We start from the raw sequence: 22,249 nt of genomic DNA, 5'->3' as shown, positions 1-22,249 counted from the left end.
CAAAAAGATGTTCTATCGCTACATCTGCATTTGAAAGCTATGATGGGTGCTCTTAACCTAACATATGGTTTATCTGAGTGCAAACTTGGTAAGAATTATAATACTTTCCATCACACAAAATACATAATTCATAAAATGGTCTCCATCCCAAATGGCACCCTATTCCCTATTTAGTGCACTAATTTTCATCATGCTCCATAGGGTTCTGGTCAAAAGTAGTGCAAAATATAGGGAGTAGGGTGCCATTTGGGATGTACACTTAGTGCTGCCAGGGGACATGGAGTACTTTTTAAGGTTTACTGGCCAAATGGACATCAGTACAGCTATGTGATGGCTGCAGATGCAGGACACTTCTTCACACCCTCAAGGCACTTTAAACTCAACAACACAACAGTGACAATCTCGAATTCATTTTGTTTGGTTCCTGACAAAACATCCAAAAGATCCTCAATCTTTATTGGACTGTGTGGGCAACATGTTTTTGCTAGATTAAGACTTGGCTTGGTTTACTTCTCAAAATATATATTTTGCTATCTGGATTATGTTATATAAAATACATTTATTAAAAGACACAATAAGAATATTAAGGAGATATTCTACTATGAACTGTGAACCAATCACTCTTCTGATTGTGTCTCCATCTCGTTTCACACGTGTCCATAATATCACACAAGCCCACAACCCTGTCTACATCTCAAATAGCACCCTGTTCTCCCCTATATAGTACACTACTTTTGACCAGGGCCCATATGGCTCTGCTCAAAAGTAGTGCACTATATATGGAAAAGGGTGCCACCTGGGACATAGACGCATCCGTCCCCCTCCTCCTACCCCTCGCTCTTTGGCTTGATGAGGTGTCCATTGAAAGTGACGTAGGTATCAAAGTCATCGCTGAAGATGGCGTTCTCTCTCTCCCCTTTGAACAGCCTGACCCACACCTGGTCCTCTCTCTCCAGCTCTAGCATCAGGCTCTGGCTCTGCATGATACTCCGGTCACTGGGCTGAGCGTACAGGATCACCACCTCCCTCTCGTTATGCATAACGTGCACATACGTCTCCTTCTGGTTCCACGTGTGCACGTTCAGGCTGAAGTAGTAGACCCCTGGCACGTAGCAGTAGAACTTGCCGGTGAACATGTTGAAGTGGCCGTAGAGGTTGACGAGCTCGGTGTCGAACACTAAGGTCTGGTAGTAGTCGTTGGAGTGGATGGCCTTCTTGCGGCCCACGGAGAAAGCAGCGTACTGGGCCTTGCAGGGTTCACCCGGGGTCCCTATGCTCCCTTTGGTGCCCCTGATGCCGTTGGGCCCCCGGGGACCGGATTGGCCAGACTTACCGGATTTACCGTACGGTCCTCGCTGGCCACTGTCCCCCTTCTCACCTGGAGGAGGAAGAAGTAGAAATGTTAGTAAAACTCCAGTACATGCAACTTTTCAAGGCAATAAGAAGAGAATACCTCAGGTCAGTGAATGCAGTCAAAGGTCATGGTTTAAGGTAAGACTACAGATAAATTATTGTGTTTGTGTCTGACACAGATTTGCCCACTGCTTTGCATAGCTAGTGGTCATTCACCATAACAGTTACAGTACCACATCTGTTTTCACATTCTCAGCATCCAAGATGTACAACGTGGCAGATACAAATGCCCACAGCTGTTGTCCCCTCTCCTAACCCACTGGTTCCCAAACATGTGTACGCCCAAAGCCTTTAATCGCCTCATCATTATCCCCCAAGACACAACTTGAGTCTCAAATTACACCTTATTCCTTATATAGTGTACTAATTTTGACCAGGGCCCATAGGCACTATGTATGCAATAGGGTGCCATTTGGAATGCAGACACACTCCAGTTTTAAAGCTGAGACCCAGTAAAACGTTTCACAGCCCACCAGTGAGTCCTAACCCACTACTTTTCCTAACCCTGGGGAACAATTTACTTACCCACAAACTCAAAGCGTTTGTCCCCTCTCATCTTTGTGGAGAGTCACCAAGCTCATCCTGCTTGCCAAAGACCCTGCATGCCTGTGTGGTTTAGCCCTGAACTGATCTTGGCAGAGACATTATTCTGGTTAGAAAGGTATGAGAGGCTCGCTGACTCTCCAAAGCCTTGTGGGTAGTTGCTATTTGCGAGCTTCAGTTGCTAACTTCAAACCCATTTGCTATCCGGCCCTTTACCTTTATGGCAAATGAACCAATCTGCTTTCTGCTACACTGGACCACAAATTTGATGTTCTTGCAACTCTTTAAATGGAAAGTGCTGTCCCCTAGTGCCTAGCCTAGTGGTTAGAGCGTTGGACTAGTAACCGAAAGGTTGCAAGTTCAAATCCCTGAGCTGACAAGGTACAAATCTGTCGTTCTGCCCCTGGACAGGCAGTTAACCCACTGTTCCTAGGCCGTCATTGAAAATAAGAATTTGTTCTTAACCGACTTCCCTAGTAAAATAACGGTAAAATAAAAAATGGTTGAAGTTAAGTTCAAGTTAATTGCGTCCACCAACCATCTCTCCTCAGAAATTGAGCCTGGGAACAAGGTTAAGTTTAAGTATGTAAATTCACTTAACTTAATGTGGTAGTCAGTAGTAGTGCAGGTGACCAACCTACCTTTGAGGATGGTGATGTTGATCTGTGGCACCGCTTGGTACTGTTGTGGGTAGTGGGGGTTGGAATAATGAGGAGGGGGCTGCTCTCCAGGGTCACAACACCGCCGACAGTCTTTACCCCTCACTTCACTACCAGGGGCAATAGAAAACAATGTCAATGGATACATCCCAAATGGCAACCTGTTCCCTATTTTGTGCAATACTTTTGGCCCATAGAGCACTATATAGGGGTGCCACTCAGAGGGGTAGTATGTAGGAGTAGTATGCAGTAGTACCTGACATCTCTGTGGTAGACCTTGGTATTTGTCCTGGGGTCTGTCCTGAGGTCTGTTGTCTCACTGTCCCTGTCTCTGTTCTGGTCTTGTTCCTGGTCGTAGGGGGTCCGGTAGGGTTCACCTGAGACCACCAATAGGAGCAGTACCACCCACGCACACAGGGCAGAGGGCGGCTGCCCACCCCGCACTGTCATCTTCGGGAAACAGGAAGTGACATCAGTCATAATTAACTCCATATCTTCTCCAATGTACTTTGAGAAGGAGAGGAGGAGAGAGGACACAGGAAATCAAGGAGATACAATTGAAATTCATCCATTAAAAACAAAATGGTTGTTCTGCACTTTAGTTTTGCCATGAATAGACCTCTTTCTTTCTTTCTTTCTTTAGGACAGTGATTACTACATCATCGGTGAAGTTGGGGACAGGCCCAGTGTCTCTGGAGACAGAGTGGTTGGCTTGCTACATAATGTGTTTGTGGGATAAACCAAACTCATATATTCTCATCTGTTTTCACTTGGATGGCTATGACACCTCAATATGACAAACAACAACAGTGTGCGTCCCAAATGTCACTATATAGTGCATTGCGTTTTACAAGGGCTCTGGTCAAAAGTGGTGCACTATATAGGGAATATGGTATCATTTGAGACGGAGACAGACTGTACTCTCAGAGTAAAAAAGTAAATAAATAAAAACACACATTTCCACACATTAGCCTAACTCAAGAGAAATTATGCTGGAGAATATAGTTGTCTTTGAACTTCTTTAAAGCTAGAATCCTTAGTTACTACATCAATTTTTGGACTAAGAAATGATATATACCCTCTAATTCTTGAAGAATATAACTTATAACGTCAATTCCACAGTAAAGTAAAAGCGCTGAGACTCAAAACCATTGATTTCGAAGTTTAACAAACCATACAACTCTATGCACAATAACTACTTTTAACATTTTGCACTGAACATTTTACAAAAGAACTGTGCAGATGCAAACTTTGGTAACAGAATCTCTGTAAAATCTCACTCAGTTTTTTATGTGTCCATGTTTTCCAAATAAATATTTGCTCTGAAATATTATTTAATTATGTAACAGTAAGTAAGTGAAGTGGATTTACACCTGGTAAGGGAATTGCGATAAAGGAATTCTGTCATGCGTCCCTGATCTGTTTGACACAGAAATGCATAATTATAGATATAATTTTCTTCATGGTGATGTATCCTAAATAGGTACACAAAGGTATCCAATATCCTCCTTTGCATATGTGGGTATTATTCTACACACTGGCTATTATTTTAATGTCTCTGCACCCAAACAAGACCAAATATGGTTGGTCTGGGCCGGAACAAATCTGAACCAATCATAGACGTCTATGTTTCACAAGCTTGGACATCAAAGTACACCACAAGAAAGCTCAATAGAGCACAGTAGAGTACAGTACAAAACAGTAGAGTACAGTAAAGTACAGTTGTGGCCAAAATATTTAATAATGACACAAATATTAATTTTCACAAAGTCTGCTGCCTCATTGTCTTTAGATATTTTTGTCAGATGTTACTATGGAATATGGAAAGTATAATTACAAGCATTTCATAAGTGTCAAAGGCTTTTATTGACAATTACATGAAGTTGATGCAAAGAGTCAATATTTGCAGTGTTCTTTTCCAAGACTTCTGCAATCCTGGCATGCTGTCAATTAACTTCTGGGCCACATCCTGATGGCAGCCCAATCTTGCATAATCTATTCTTGGAGTTTGTCAGAATTTGTGGGTTTTTGCTTGTCCACCCGCCTCTTGAGGATTGACCACAAATACTCAATGGGATTAAGGTCTGGGGAGTTTCCTGGTCATGGACCCAAAATATCAATGTTTTGTTCCCCGAGCCACTTAGTTATCACTTTTGCCTTATGGCAAGGTGCTCCATCATGCTGGAAAAGGCATTGTTTCGTTGGTGGTTGGGAGAAGTTGCTCTCGGAGGATGTGTTGATACCATTCTTTATTCATGGCTGTTTTCTTCTGCAAATTTTGAGTGAGCCCACTCCCTTGGCTGAGAAGCAGCCCCACACATGAGTGGTCTCAGGATGCTTTACTGTTGGCATGACACAGGACTGATGATAGCGCTCACCTTGTCTTCTCCAGACAAGCTTTTTTTACGGATGCCCCAAACAATCGGAAAGGGCATTCATCAGAGAAAATGACTTTACCCCAGTCCTCAGCAGTCCAATCCTTGTACCTTTTGCAGAATATCAGTCTGTCCCTGATGTTTTTCCTGGAGAGAAGTGGCTTCTTCTTCTTCTTCTTCTTTGCTGCCCTTCTTGACAACAGGCCATCCTCCAAAAGTCTTCGCCTCACTGTGCGTGCAGATGCACTCACACCTGCCTGCTGCCATTCCTGAGCAAGCTCTGTACTCGTGGTGCCCCAATCCCGCAGCTGAATCAACTTTAGGAGATGCTCCTGGCGCTTGCTGGACTTTCTTGGGCACCCTGAAGCCTTCTTCACAACAGTTGAACCGCTCTCCTTGAAGTTCTTGATGATCCGATAAATGATTGATTTATGTGCAATTTTCCTGCCAGAAATATCCTTGCCCGTGAAGCCCTTTTTGTGCAAAGCAATGATGACGGCACATGTTTCCTTGCAGGCAACCATGTTTGACGGAGGAAGAACAATGATTCCAAGCACAACCCTCCTTTTGAAGCTTCCAGTCTGTTATTCGAACTCAATCAGCATGACAGAGTGATCTCCAGCCTTGTCATCGTCAACACTCACACCTGTGTTAACGAGAAAATCACTGACATGATGTCAGCTGGTCCTTTTGTGGCAGGGCAGAAATGCAGGAGAAATGTTTTTGGGGATTCAGTTCATTTGCATGGCAAAGAGGGACTTTTTCAATCCTATAGAGAATTTGTGGGCAGAACTGAAAAAGTGTGTGCGAGCAAGGGGTCCTATAAATCTTACTCACTTACACCAGCTCTGTCAGGAGGACTATGCCAAAATTCACCCAACTTATTGTGGGAAGCTTGAGGAAGGCTACCCGAAATATTTGACCCAAGTTAAACAATTTTAAAGCAATGTTACCAAATACTAATTGAGTGTATGTAAACTTCTGACCCACTGGGAATGTGATGAAAGATGAAATAAATCATTCTCTCTACTATTATTCTGACATTTCACATTCTTAAAATAAAGTGGTAATCCTAACTGGCCTAAAACAGGGAATTCTACTAGGATTAAATGTCAGGAATTGTGAAAAAGTTAGTTTAAATGTATTTGACTAAGGTATATGTCAACCTCCGACTTCAACTGTATACACTACCGGTCAAAAGTTTTAGAACACCTTCTCATTCAAGGGTTTTTCTTTCATTTTAATATTTTTACATTGTAGAATAATAGTGAAGACATCAAAACTATGAAATAACACATATGGAATAATGTAGTAACCAAAAAAGTGTTAAATAAATCAAAATATATTTTATATTTGAGATTCTTCAAATAGCCACCCTTTGCCTTGATGACAGCTTTGCACAACATTTGCAATGTACAAATTAGGAAGTGTGTGTGTGTGTGTGTGTGTGTGTGTGTGTGTGTGTGTGTGTGTGTGTGTGTGTGTGTGTGTGTGTGTGTGTGTGTGTGTGTGTGTGTGTGTGTGTGTGTGTGTGTGTGTGTGTGTGTGTGTGTGTGTGTGTGTGTGTGTGTGTGTGTGTGTGTGTGTGTGTGTGTGTGTGTGTGTGTGTGTGTGTGTGTGTGTGTGTGTGTGTGTGCGTGTTGCCTCGGTATGCATGTGTGTGCTATGTGTAAAGGTTTTGTGTCAGTGTAGTGTGTGTGAGTGAGTATGTATATAGTGGACTGTATGTAAAGTCTAGTGAGTGTGTGATAGTTTGGGTACCATTAATTTACTTTTTAGCAGACTGGCTATTTAGCAGTCTTATGGGTTAGGGGTAGAAGCTGTCTCTGAGCCTTTTGGTCCAAGAGCCGATGCTCCGGTATCGTTTTGCAAAGGGCAGCAGATTGAGCAGTCTATGGTTTCGGTGGCTGGAGTCTTTGGCAGTTTTTTGGGCCTTCCTCTGACACTGCCTGGTGTAAAGGTCCTGGATGGCAGGGAGCTTGGCGCCAGTGATGTACTGGGCTGTCTGCACCACCGTTTGTAGTGCTTTGCAGTCAAGGGCGGTGCAATTGCGGAGATGCATCAAGTTAAAATGCTCTTGATGGTGAAGCTGTATAACTTTTTGAGGATCAGAAGGCCCATGCCAAATCTTTTCAGCCTCCTGAGGGGGAAGAGGCCATCCCATGTCCTCTTCACAACTGTGTGGGTGTGGGTGGACCATGTTAAGTCCTTAGTGATATAGACGCCAAGGAACTTGAAGCTCTAGACCTACTCCACAAAAGTCCCATCAATATGGATGGGGTGTTCGCTCCCCTCTTTCTCCAATAGTCCACAATCAGCTCCTTGGTCTTACTGATGTTGAGAGGGAGGTTGTTGTCCTGGTACCATACGGCTAAGTCTCTGACCTTCTCCCTGTAGGCTGACTCATCACAGTTGGTGATCAGGCATACCAATGTCGTATCATCAGAAAACTTGATGGTGTTGGAGTCATGCAAAGCCACACAGTCATGGGTGAACAGGGAGTACAGAAGGGGACTAAGTACACACCCCTGAGGGGCCCCTGTGCTGAGGGCCAGCGTGGGGGAGGTGTTGTTGCCTACCCTTACCACCTGTGGCTGGCCCGTCAGGAAGTACAGGATCCAGATGCAGAGGGAGGGGTTCAATCCCAGGGGCCCTAGCTTGGTGGTGAGCTTGGAGGGGACTATGGTGTTGAACGCTGAGCTGTAGTCTATGAACAGCATTCTCACATAGTTATTTCCCGTCTTGTCCAGGAAGGAGAGGGCAGTGTGAAGTGCAATTGAAATGGAGTATTCTGTGGATCTGTTGGAGCGGTATGTGAATTGGAGTGAGTCTAGGGTGTCTGGGATGATGGTGTAGATGTGTGCCATGATCAGCTTTTCAAAGCACTTCATAATTACAGAAGTGAGTGCTACAGGGCGACAGTCATTTAGGCAAGTTACCTTGGAGCTCTTGGGAACAGGGACAATAGTGGTTAGCTTGAAACGTGTTGGGATTACAGACTGGGACAGGGAGAGATTGAAAATGTCTGGGAAGACATCTGCCAGCTGGCCTGTGCATGCTTTGAGAACATGTCCTGGGATTCCATCTGTGATTCTTAACCTGTTTAAATTATTGTTATCATGCCAGAGTTGGGAAGACTATATAACACTGGAGAATTTGCTATATATAATCAGAAGGATAGAATTATGGTCAGATTTGCCAAACAGGGGGCGGGGGAGAGCTTTGTATGCATCTCTTTGTGTGGAGTAAAGGTGGTCTAGGATTAATTTTTTCTCTGGTAAAACTGAATTAAGTTTGCCTGCATTAAAGTCCCCGGCCACTAGGAGGGCTGCTTCTGGGTGAGCATTTTCTTCTTTGCTTATGGCCTTACAGAGTTGGTTGAGAGGGGTTTTAGTGCCAGCTTCATTCTGTGGTGTTAAATAGATGGCTACAAATAATTTGGATGAGAACTCTCTTGGTAGATAGTGTGGTCTACAGCTTGTCATAAGCTACTCTACCTTAGGCGAAAAATACATTGAAACTTCTTTTATATTAGACATCGCACACCAGCTGTGTTTCTTCCAGTCCGCAGTAATCACTGTTCTGATGTCCAGATGTTATTGTTGGTCATAAGAGACGGTAGCGGCAACATTATGTACACAATAAGTTAAAAAAGAAGTTACACAAAATGCAAAAAAAAAAAAAATATCACAATTGGTTGGGAGAAAGTAAAAAGCCAGCCATGTTCTTCGGCGCCATCTTGACATACATACATACATACATACATACATACATACATACATACATACATACATACATACATACATACATACATACATACATACATACATACATACATACATACATACATACATACATACATACATACATACATACATACATACATACATACATACATACATACATACATACATACATACATACATACATACATACATACATACATACATACATACATACATACATACATACATACATACATACATACATACATACATACATACATACATTCTATTTGCCATCGCTTTGAAACTGTGTTCTTTCACAAATGTTCTTAACCTATATACGTTTTACGGTACAGTATGTTTTACATTAGTTATCTTGTTGTTATTAGTTATTAGTCCCAACCTTCAGGTCCATTCAACCCCTCCCATCTATCTCTTAACACCATCCATATTGGATTTCTATTTGCCATATATTTTTCATCTTGTGATATTTCACAAAAGTTCTGAACCTTTCTATTCTCATTGTTTCTACAGATTGTAAATTGAAAACAAAAGTTTTTGCTAAAAGTATTATTATATTATTGATCGATTGACTATGACTTTTGAGCTCACCCAGTAGTGCTATCTGCAAGGTTAGCTCCAGGTAAATATTGCAATTCTTCAGGCTTTCCTGGACCTGTGATCAAAAACAAGCTACAAATGGACAGTACCAAAACAAATTATCTAATGATTCTGCCTATTTGCAGCAAAATCTGCAGAGCTGGGAAGATTGTATCCCCCACATAAAGTTTATTGGTTGCATGAATTTTGTTTCAAAGTTTTGAATCCGGCGTCATTTTGCGTATCAGTTCATAAACCATGTGCCATGGAATCGGCCCGTCAAAAATCTCTTCCCAACTATTTTGCAATCTAAATGGCACGGCTGTCAAATGTTTTGGTCCTTAAATGAAACTGGTAAACTTTTTTATTTATCACAATTGTCTTCAACCAATTATGGTCTTTAATGCAGTGTCGACAGACAAGTTCCTTACTTTTTCCCCCTTCCACTTTCCTCTTCCATTTTTGCGGTAATGCTGCAACTAGTTGGCTGTAATTTTGGATATTGCAGACATTTCCATGTTTTTGTTGTCTGCATGTGTGACATAACTCCACCTGTCCTATTAATTATATAATTTACAAAGATGATACATTTTTTAAACATTCTATCATAAAATTAGTATATTTGAGTTTAACCACAATATTTGTTGTGTTACTTGTTCTGTCTTTTCTGGTTGTCACAGCTGTTGAAAGGAGAGGACCAAGGTGCAGTGTGGTGAGCGTGCATTTTCTTTTACTTAATCAAAATGACGCCGAAGGGAAACGGGCCTTTCTTGAATATAGGGTGAGATATTCTTACTAATTTGCTAGAGAACCAGTTCCGATTTAAGTATAACTTTTGTATGACTGAAGCCTTTAGTGAGAGGTCTAATGCTTTAATATTTAATCATTTCTGCCCCCCAAATTCATATTCATTATATAAATATGCCCTTTTAATTTTGTTATTTGTTAAACATATTTCCTTTCTCACGAACAAGCATTTTCTGTTTCCCCAACTAGGCATTCTTTTGTATTTCCCAGTAAGAGTAACACTTAGTCTTTCCCTCCACATGTTGAACACAATGTACGTGTGTGCTTTCTGCAGATGTATTTATTGCATTCTACACAAGTGGTGCTGGTTTTATTGTCTCGTCGAGGAGGGCAGAGCTGGCATCTTTTCCATTTCTTGTCAACACCTGTATCCACTGCATCCATCAGAGATCTGCTGCTCTCACGTTGAGATGAAGCTTGGGAAAGCTCCTTTTCACGCAAACATAATTATAAAAGCGCAACCAGAAACATTCAAAACAAAATACTGCAATAAACACTTGTTTATTTTGAACCTGCGCAAATATCTATACACATGAAAGCCTCCTGGTCAAAATGACCCACAACATCATGTTCGTATACAAAATCTACACAGATATTCCACAACACATCAGTGTGTCCACCTTTTGAAGTTAGGTTCATGACCATAAATTAGGAAAAGTAATTTAATTTCATGAAGAAAAGGGAGAGGTTAACTAGTATTTTAGACAACATAATAGGAGGGTTAAACTAAAACAGCATATAAGCAAATAGGTAAACTGGGATATTACTAAAGAGTTAATCAGGGTGATTTTTCCACAGATAGAAAGGTATTTAACCTTTTCATGGTGGCAAGATCTATTTTTGCCAACTTTCTATTAAAATGTATTGGAGTGAGATATATACCAAGTATATCCACATCACCATCAGACCATTTAATTGGGAAACTACACAGTAATGTAAAATGTATATTTTTTTGTGATCCAATACGTAAAATAGTACATTTGATACTATATTAATTTGGTTGTAATCCAGAGAGGTTAGAAAAATGATCTAGATCCATATATGGAGGGATCCAAGTTGTGGATTTAAAAGAAAACATGAATCATCAGCGTACAATGACATCTTTGTTTTTAAGTCCTGTATTTCTAATCCCTTGATATTACTGTTGGATCTGATTTTAACAGCTAACATTTTGATGGCCATAATAAATAGATATGCCGATAGTGGACAACCTTGTTTTACTAGTTTAAAACTTTCTGAGAAGTAGCCATCATTTACTATTTTACACCTAGGGTTATTATACATAATTTTAACCCATTTTAGAAGAGATTCTCCTAAATTGAAATGTTCCAGGCATTTCTATATAAACTCCAGTCGTACTAAAAAATCTTTTCAAAGTCAGCAATAAATAGCAGTCCTGGTTTCCCAGATTTTTCAGTGTTCTATTGTTTCCAGTTTTTGACTTATATTATCTCCAACGTATCCTCCATGTAAAAAACCTGTCTGGTTAGAATGAATAATGTCCAACAATATACATTTTGCAGGAATTGCTGCATCACGACAATGAAGTGTAACGGGCCTCCAATTTTTTTCCCCACTTGTATCCTGTTTCAGTAATAATTAATTCATACCTTCTTGTTGAGTGTCTGACAATCTACCATTTACATAGAAGCTGTTATAACATGCTAATAACGGTCCTCTGAGTATATCAAAAAACTTTTGGTATACCTCAACTGGTATGCCATCCAGCCCTTGAGTTTTCCCAGACTTAAAGGCTTTAATTGCGTTGATAAATTCCTCCTCTGTAATTTCACCTTCACATGAGTCTTTCTGTATGGCTGTTAATTTTAGATTATCAATTGAAACAAATCTATATAATTAGCTTAATTTAGAGGAGATGGAGGAGAATGAAATGAAAACATATGCTTAAAGTACTTTGCTTCCTCTTTCAAAATATAATATGGTGAATCATGGGTAACTCCATCGTTTGTAACAAGTTTCAATAGATTATTTTTGGTAGCATTTCTATGTTGAAGATTAAAAAATAATTTGGTGCATTTTTCCCCATATTCCATCCAGTTTGCTTTAATATTATAATATATGACCATTTATTTTAGTTTTTCCTCTAACCTATTCTGAGCCTCTATGGTACAGTTTTTATTGTTCTCCATCTGTTCTGTTTGACCTGTTTCCTTTGTTAGTATGGACTCCTTTGACCTACATTGCTTTTGTTTTAGAGATGAATACTGAATTGCATGGCCTCTAAAGGCACATTTAAAAGTGTCCCACACTAAGGGGATTTGCTGTACCTATGTAATGACGGAAAAATTCAGTTATAAATTCCTCTGTCCTAGTTAAAAACAAGTTATCCGATAGGCTTTGATTAAATTTCCAATATCATTGGCTTATTGGTTTGACTTGATTCTGTACACCTGGGGCCTGTTCAGGAGAATGGAAATTTACAGAATGTTCAGATAAAAATGTATTGTGTACATCAAATATGATCGTTATTATTACATATATATATTTATGTTTATTTAACTAGGCAAGTCAGTTAAGAACAAATTCCTATGACTGCCTACCAAAAGGCAAAAGGCCTCCTGCGGGGACGGAGGCTGGGATTAAAAATATAGGACAAAACACACATCACGACAAGAGAGACACCACAACACTACATAAAAAGAGACCTATAAGACAGGAATATGTTCCGGGATTCTTCCAATGCCCTCTGACGACCCATCAAACAGGCAAAGCATGAATACAGGACTAAGATCGAATCGTACTACACCAGCTCCGATGCTCGTCAGATGTGGCAGGGCTTGCAAACTATTGCAGACTACAAAGGGAAGCACACCCGAGAGCTGCCCAGTAACACAAGCCTACCAGACGAGCTAAATTACTTCTATGCTCGCTTCTTCTGCAAGTAACACTGAAACAAGCATGAGAGGATCAACTGTTCCGGACGACTGTGTGATTACGCTCGCCGCAGCCGATGTGAGTAAGACCTTTAAGCAGGTCAACATTCACAAGGTCGCAAGGCCAGACGGATTACCAGGACGTGGACTCTGAGCATGCGCTGACCAAATGGCAAGTGTCTTCATTGACAATTTCAACCTCTCCCTGTCGGAGTCTGTAATACCAACATGTTTCAAGCAGACCATCATAGCCCCTGTGCCCAAAAACACTAAGATAACCTGCCTAAATGAATACCGACCCGTAGCACTCACGTCTGTAGCCACGAAGTGCTTTGAACGGCTGGTCATGGCTCAAATCAACACCATTTTCCCAGAAACCCTAGACCCACTCCAATTTGCATACCGCCCCAACAGATCCACAGATAATGCAATCTCTATTTCACTCCACACGGCCCTTTCACACTTGGACAAAAGGAACACCTATGTGAGAATGTTATTCATTGATTACAGCTCTGCGTTCAACACCATAGTGCCTTCAAAGCTCATCACTAAGCTAAGGACCCTGGGACTAAACACCTCCCTCTGCAACTGGATCCTGGACTTCTTGACGGGCCACCCCCAGGTAGTAAGGGTATCTGCCATGCTGATCCTCAACTCGGGGGCCCCTTAGGGGTGCGTGCTCAGTCCCCTTCTTTACTCCCTGTTCACTCATGACTGCACGGCCAGGCACGACTCCAACACCATCATTAAGTTTGCCGATGACACAACAGTGTAGGCCTGATCACCGACAATGATGATACAGCCTATAGGGAGAAGGTCAGAGACGGGGCTGTGTGGTACCAAGACAACAACGTCTCCCTAAATGTGATCAAGACAAAGGAGATGATCGTGGACTACAAGAAAGCAGGTTGAGAGCTTCAAGTTTCTTGGTGTCCTCATCACCAACAACCTAACATGGTCCAAACACACCAAGACAGTCGTGAAGAGGGCACAGCAAAATCTATTCCCCCTCAGGAGACTGAAGAAATGTGTGATGGGTCCTCAGATCCTCAGAAGGTTCTACAGCTGCACCATCGAGAGCATCCTGACTGGTTGCATCACTGCCTGGTATGGAAACTGCTCGGCCTCCGACTGCAAGGCACTACAGTGGATAATGTGTACGGCCCAATACATCACTGGGGCCAAGCTTCCTGCCATCCAGCCTCTCTAGTCATAGACTGTTGTCTCTGCTACCGCACGGCAAGCGGTACCAGAGCGCCAAGTCTAGGTCCAAGAGGCTTCTAAATAACTTCTACCCCCAAGCCATAAGGCTCCTGAACATCTAATCAAATGGCTACCCAGACTATTTGCATATTGCCCCCCCCCTCTCTCTCTTTACACTGCTGCTACTCTCTGTTATTATCTATGCATAGTCACTTTAATAACTCTACCTACATGTACATATTACCTCAATTACCTCGGCTAACCAGTGTCCCCGCACAACTCTGTACTGGTAACCCCTGTATATATACTCAATATTGTTATTTTACTGCTGCTCTTTAATTATTTGTTACTTTTATTTAAATCTTTGACCAAAGTCTGCAGTGTGTGTGTAAGTGCATGAGTGCTGGAGGCGAGCAAAAGCTCGGGAGAGAGGAGGGAGTGTGGCGGGGGTACCTGTACCAGACAGGGGGGGACACGCCAGACGGTGAACCGATCGCCAGGTGGAATCCAAGCAGCAGTGCAGCAGGCAACGGGAGTAGGTGTCACACCCACTTGGGAGAAGTTTTTTTTAGGAGGCAGATTCCTTATAGAAAACCCCAGCTAGCTAGCCAGACTCTGTCCACCGTTTTTCTTCCACGTGAAAAAGGAGGTCGTTAGCTAGCTATATCACTTCAGTTTCGGCGAATGGTCCTTTTAAAACGTCCAAACAAATTTGTCCTGTGGCTGTTGTATTTTGGAGATTTGCGAGGAGGATATCTTCTGATGTGATCAACGCAACAATATTGTTTCTTATTGAGGTAGCTTACAATTTTAGTGTCCTGGCTGCATGTCAGTTCAAGTTGGAATTGATATGATGATGATTGTAATAAATTAATATAGCCAAAGATTATCATGCTTCGCATCTTTCTCTGATAAATCTACTGTCAGATAGATTGACATATTTATTATAAGACGTGTGTGCTCTATTCATGCTCTATTCAAGTCACGTCCTTTGTAGTTTCTTTCTCAGATCTGTATTCAAAAAGTTTTAACAAGTAGTCCATGGATGAGAGGATCATTGTGGACCAGGTGGCCGGTTGGTGAGAGCCATGGCACGGGGGAAGAAACTGTTCAGGTGGCGGGAAGTTTTGGTCGTGATTGACTTGAACCGTTTGCCAGATGGGAGTATGTGGACGAAAGGGTGGAAGTGGTCGGTGATGATCTTTCATGCACGCTTCCTTGCCCTGGAGTCGTACTCAAATATATTTTTTTACGTAGTTGCTTTCGCAGAGTTGTATTTAAAGTTTTTGGGATCTGCATTCAAATAGTTATAGTCACCTCCAACATAACTAGAATTTCGATATCATGGATGGTCAGTCCTTGCATCCATAGCGTTGTCTATGCATTTGACAGTGGTTACATTTCTCCAGGCCCATCCCTCACCTTTTTACCAAAACAGCAGCAGGTTGGCCACTTTGTTTTTGTTTCATTAAGGATTCTAGCTTTAAGGTAGTGATAACCTGACTCCCTCGGACCGCCCTGAAGATCAGATACAGTGTGTTTGAAGATTACCTGAATCCAAAGATCAAGTTAAGGGTCACTGCTCTCTTATCCTTGATAGGAATGTGATGTTACTCTTTGGATCAGGACTATGGGATGAGAGAAAGGGTCAGAGTCAGATGACTGCTCAAGTATGTATGGGATGTTGTTTTTCCATACATATCATGGGGAGTGTGTGTGTACTGGCAGCACATATATTTGGCAACTATTTAAGGCTATTCTGGTGGTCTAAAAGTATATGGCATATTTTTATGGCACTTTTTATGGCTCCTGGCATTGCATTATGGCTCCTGGCATTGCATTATGGCTCCTGGCATTGCAGTATGGCTCCTGGCATTGTATTATGGCTCCTGGCATTGTATTATGGCTCCTGGCATTGTATTATGGCTCCTGGCATTGTATTATGGCTCCTGGCATTGTATTATGGCTCCTGGCATTGCATTATGGCTCCTGGCATTGCATTATGGCTCCTGGCATTGTATTATGGCTCCTGGCATTGTATTATGGCTCCTGGCATTGTATTATGGCTCCTGGCATTGTATTATGGCTCCTGGCATTGTATTTGTTTCTCACAGTATGTGTATTTTTGTCTGCTGCTGTTTTGACATTGAATATAGACATACACTGAGTGTACAAAACATTAAGAATGCCTGCTCTTTCCATGAAATAGACTGACCTGGTGAATCCAGGTGAAAGCTATGATCCCTTATTGATGTCACTTAAATCTACTTCAATCAATGTAGATGAAGGGGAGGAGACAGGTTAAAGAAGGTTTTTTAAGCCTTGAGACAGGGATTGGGTATGTGTGCCATTCAGGGGGTGCCAGGCGCACCGGTTTGTGTCAAGAACCGGAACCGGTACCACCCAAATGACATCCAGCCAACTTGACAACTGTGGGAAACATTGGAGTCAACATGGGCCAGCATCCCTGTGTAATGCTTCGACACCTTGTAGAGTCAACAAGGGCCAGCATCCCTGTGTAATGCTTCGACACCTTGTAGAGTCAACATGGGCCAGCATCCCTGTGTAATGCTTCGACACCTTGTAGAGTCAACATGGGCCAGCATCCCTGTGTAATGCTTCGACACCTTGTAGAGTCAACATGGGCCAGCATCCCTGTGTAATGCTTCGACACCTTGTAGATTCCACGCAGCAACGAATTGAGGCTGTCCCGAGGGCAAGGTGGATACAACTCAATATTAGGAAGGTGTTCTTAATGTTTTGTACACTCAGTGTATATTTGATGAAGTCATAAGAAGAAATATTGCAGCGTCATAGAATAAGTTGTAATACAATGCAATATTATATTTAGACTGCGTGCATCTACAAATATAATGACGAGAGGACATAACCCTAACCTTAAAAATCCACTTTAAAACAGCCACTCACTTAAATGGCCACTGATCCTTTTTATCCTCAATCAAATAATGACTTCCTCTGCAATTTGACAGAAGGTTTCACTGCGTTTTACCAGAGCGTGAGTACCAAATGGCACCCTATTCCCTATGTACAGTAATGGCCCCTGGTCAAAAATAGTGCTCTATAAATGCAATAGAGTGCCATTTGGGACTGAGAGACTGCCGTCCATTACCAAAGGAAGTGGTCAATTGCCTGTGATCCATTCAGTGAAATACAGGGTAGAGCATTACCTTTCAGTGTAATGGTAGGGCTTGATTGTTTTTCTTATCCAATTAGGAGATTGTATCCCTCTAAAGTCTGGAATTACAACACACACACACACACACATATGCATGCACGCACACACAAACACACTCTCCTCTCTCCGTAACAAGGTAATTGCTAGCATCACAGCCGCTTTTAAGCTGGGGGTCACTGTTTCAGGGTTTGATTTGGTTTCCTGTGATGCGATGTGGTTGAAATGGTTTTCCAAAACGAAGCCATGCGGTCAGCTTTTAAAGCAACCTCTTTAGAAAACATAGCATCACACACAACCACATCAACACACACAAATATGTGGCACAGACTCACGAACACACGTACCCACACACACACACACATACACATACACATGCAGTAAGTAGAGTTGTGCTTTTGAAGTCAACAGGCCAGACAGAACACTACTACCAATTAACCATTGAACAAAATATCTGTGAACCACTGTGGTAGTAAATCAGACAGCGGTTGCATCCCAAATGGTGCTCTATTCCCTATATGGTGAACTACTTTTAACCCCTATGGGCCCTGGTTAAAATAAGTGTACTTAAAAGGGAATAGGGTGCCATTTGGCATGCAGCCAGAGAACAGACAATCAACACAAATAGAAGATACTTTGTACTGGCCGAGAAGGTTCATACACGGTCTGATAAGGTACAGGTCTAAGAATGGAGACAAAGAATGGATAAACAGTAGCTACGTTGTTAACAAAGGATGGAAGAAGAAAGAAAAGACACCAGCGAATGAAACAAGACAGAAGATATCAAAAGTATAATCAGTTTGTGTGTGTGTGTTCATGCATGGGTGTGAGACTGGATCTCCTCAAGAGCACAATAATCTTGCTGGTGCATCTGGAGAAGTTCAAAGCAGCGGCATCATGCACCTATGATTTTAGAGGGGGCACGAGGTATGTGAGGATGGAGGGGGGATGGTCTGGAAGCATTTTTCAAACCCCTTTTTCCTGCAATCGAAAGCAATTATTCATTATGCCTAATTCTATGTAAAAATATGTATAATTTTCTACATAGGTTATCTAAGCATTTATCTTTACCTGTTCAATTGTCATTTGAATGAATTATGTACATTGATTCTGTAAGAACTTTTACGCCTTAGAAGAGTTTATTACAACTGCCACACTGGTATATAGCAACATAACCCCATAATTAAAGACATTTTGGTATTTTCTAAAGTCTAGCAACCTTGCAAGCATGCATGCCAGCGAAGATAGTTAAACAAGATACTCTAACTGGTAGCACAGTAGCCTTTAGGCAGCACAGAAGTCAGTAAATTACTGTAGATTTACAGGACCTTTAATGTAACACAAATTTACAACATATTACTGGAACACCTGACTGCTGTATTTCTAGAATTAGTGTAGTGGAATGCCATTGAGCCCGCATAATGCATTGCACTTTACAGTACTGTACTGTAATATATAATTATATAATTACAGTAGCTATCTGTAAAATAAAATGCTGTAAATCTACAACAATTTGTTACAGTGTGAGGTTGGGAGTTTGGGAACCTCTCTAGCTAGCTAAAGTCAACTTCATAAAATTGCTATGTGGCTAGTATTACAGTGAAACAACAAAACGTTTTGGTTTTATTTATTCATCAAGAAGGAATCAATAGAGATAAATAGTAATGGTGTCTTTTTGTAGGCACTATCTCCACCATTAGGTCTGTGGTAAACACAGGCTTAGGAGATCTTATACGTTTTGTGAGATAATCTTCACCAGCGAATGTAACCTTTTGTGAATTTTGAAGCATTTCTGTAATACAAAAAAGCACAAAGCACATAAAATGATTCGTATTTCATAAATGTCATGTTAACTGACTGATATTATCTCATAGAGCAAAACGTCTAAGATATCCTAAGCCTGTGTTAAATGCCGAAAATAAGGTCTGAGGTTATCGCAAAACCCTATTCTTTCCCCATTGTTTTTCCTGAACGAACCAGAGGTAACTCTCTTCCGTTTCTTTAGGACAACAAGCTGGCGAGCTCTATATGCTACATAAATTGATCAAATTAATTTACAAACACACCTCCTGCGAGTCCTGCCCATCACTGGCAGCTAAAATCAAATCAAAGAATGTGTGTGTCACTTGACACTCTCCCCTCCCCTGACGACACTGTCTGCATGCATTAGATTATCTAGCACGCTGCCTAGCATATCTTTGCTCCATGGTGCACCTTAGAAGGAACCACTTAGTGGGAGAATAGGGCTGGTCCAGTCAGTGTGCCCCCTTCGCAAAATACAGATGACAAATTTTTCTAAATTATAAAAATAATAATTTAGTTTAGTAATACATTCAACATCTGACTTTTTTTTTAACAGGACAGATCTAAGGGGGCATGTGCCCTCGTGCGCCTATGGACATGATGCCTATTGTTCAAAGGCATTGTGACCACAGCTGAAACTAATCGCCTAGCTAATCTGATTTGTTCAGTCTATGACCCCTGACCTCTAACACTATAACCTCTGTTTGTTCAGAGCAGTGGCTCTGTCACAAATGGCACCCTATTCCCTCTGGCTAAAAGTAGTACACTATATAGGGAAGCGGGTGCAATTTGGGACGCAGTGGTTGACTTTGAAGAAAAAGAGGGATGGAATTGCCCAATGCTCAAACAACAAAGACTCACATTTCATTCAGCTCACAGGAATATCTGTTCATTTTTGGAGTGGTTGTCTTGTTTTGTCATCTATGACCAAACATTCTGGAGCTAAGTGTGTGTTGTGTTGTCTTGATGATTATGTAAAGAGTGGTTATTGGTGATTTATGTGTGTTTACACAACAGTAAGATGGGCTAAAATAGTCCAAAACTATTTTATCCCATCTTACTCTTGTGTAAACATACATGAATTACCACTAACCACTCTTTACATAATCATCAAGACAACACACACTTGGCTCCAGAATTGGCCCTGTATACTTTTACTTGACCATGTAACTCATTGTTGTTTATTGGAAACAGTGGTTGTGAGTGACTATTTACAGCAAACCAGACATCACTTTATGCCTCTCCTAAATCATGTTAGCAATATAGATCTGTAATATTCAAAGCTGATATCTAACAAAACCATTGAACACTAAAGTATGCACTTTCCGAGTTCTCTCATAAGACAGCCATGATTTTGAACAAAGGACGATTCCTCATTTTGTGTTTGAGTTGGTGTTCCTCTTCAAGCCCCTATGATGTTTACAATCCCACTTCCGATATCTTCCTAACCATCCCCCCTCTTTCCTCCGGATCCCCTCCAGAGATGTTTACACTACATTGGCAGACACACATACATGCTGTATGTATGCACAAACACTGTATATATGCACGCACGCACACACACACACACACACTGTACATACGCTTTGGACCAGCAAGTTTAGGGAACATGAGAAAAATAGTAAATCTCCAACCACAGTCCTGACCTTACTGTAAACTGTGTTGCATAACCCATAGTGTTATTGCTTCCCATATCTCCAGGGAACTCTTGCACCGGCTGTGTGTGTGTGTGTGTGTGTGTGTGTGTGTGTGTGTGTGTGTGTGTGTGTGTGTGTGTGTGTGTGTGTGTGTGTGTGTGTGTGTGTGTGTGTGTGTGTGTGTGTGTGTGTGTGTGTGTGTGTGTGTGTGTGTGTGTGTGTGTGTGTGTAAAGATGGACTACAGATACATAAACATTTATCTTGTTACTTATATAAGATATTATAATGATAAATGTATCAAACTAAAATATAACATAATTTTATACAGTTGTGTTTAGATAATACAGATACATACAGGTATTGGTAGCACTTTATAATAGCTCAATGTAATAAAGCATTTATAACGGATTAAATAGTAAATAGTTTGTTTATTTCTTATTAATCCAGACATAAGATGTTTGATATATGTCCTTATAAACCATTTATTAAACAGTAGTTAATTATTTTTGGGGGTGTCATCTAAAGTTTGGGATACTTATACTTTACAAATGTTTTGAGTGACCAATGTCATTTCTAACAAAAATGTGGAAAGATTAAATCGTCTGTGACAGTAGAAGAGTCACGTTGTCGTTTTGAGATAGGTTCCCCTGTCTTACTCTCCGTCATGTTTGGGTGTTGCTTGTTGTCATTACTTCATGTCTTAAAGTAATGATGGACTGTCGTTTCTTTGCTTATTTGAGCTGTTCTTGCCATAATAATAATCCACTGGATGTCATAAGGTGAATGTACCAATTTGTAAGTCGCTCTGGATAAGAGCGTCTGCTAAATGACTTAAATGCAAATGTAATATTATGGACTTGGTCATTAACTTCTTGGTGACAGGTGGCAGTATTTTCACGTCCGGATGAAATGCATGCCCAAATTAAACTGCCTGCTACTCATCCCCAGAAGATATGCATATTATTAGATTTGGATAGAAAACACTCTGACGTTTCTAAAACTGTTTGAATCATGTCTGTGAGTATAACAGAACTTATTTAGCAGACAAAACTCAGAGGACAAACCATTCAGATTTTATTTTTTTGAGGTCACTCTCTTTTCAATGGGTTTTCATTGGGAATCCAGATTTCTAAGGGACCTTCTTGCAGTTCCTATTGCGTCCACTGGATGTCAACAGTCTTTAGAAATTGGTTGAGGTTATTGCTTTGTGTAATGAAGAAGTACGGCCATCTTGAACGAGGGTCACTTGAAGTGTACTGTTAGATAGAGCGCGTGACCAGAAAGCATGCTACAGTTTGTTTTCCTCCTGTATTGAACACAGATCATTCCGTCTTAAATTTGATCAATTATTTACGTAAAAAGATACCTGAAGATGTATTACAAAAGTAGTTTGTGT

At 41.1% G+C, this 22,249-nt stretch overlaps 1 protein-coding gene across 2 annotated transcripts in view; it reads right to left on the bottom strand.

Moving 5' to 3' along the window:
- Positions 1–435: 435 nt before the first annotated feature.
- Positions 436–22,249, bottom strand: part of c1qtnf1 (C1q and TNF related 1) — a 54,805-nt gene continuing 32,991 nt past the window's right edge. For both annotated transcript variants that reach the window (XM_046354376.1, XM_046354377.1), the window contains exons 2-4: positions 2,872–3,065; positions 2,598–2,725; positions 436–1,378 (exon numbers count right to left, since the gene is read on the bottom strand). In XM_046354376.1, coding sequence (XP_046210332.1) covers positions 828–1,378; positions 2,598–2,725; positions 2,872–3,065 — 873 coding nt within the window. In that variant the 3' untranslated portion in view covers positions 436–827. The remainder of the gene's footprint in view (positions 1,379–2,597; positions 2,726–2,871; positions 3,066–22,249) is intronic.

The sequence above is a fragment of the Oncorhynchus gorbuscha genome, linkage group LG06 (genome assembly GCF_021184085.1).
Source record: "Oncorhynchus gorbuscha isolate QuinsamMale2020 ecotype Even-year linkage group LG06, OgorEven_v1.0, whole genome shotgun sequence".
In the NCBI taxonomy this organism is placed as follows: Eukaryota; Metazoa; Chordata; class Actinopteri; order Salmoniformes; family Salmonidae; genus Oncorhynchus; species Oncorhynchus gorbuscha.
This window is presented reverse-complemented; position numbering and strand designations above follow the sequence as displayed.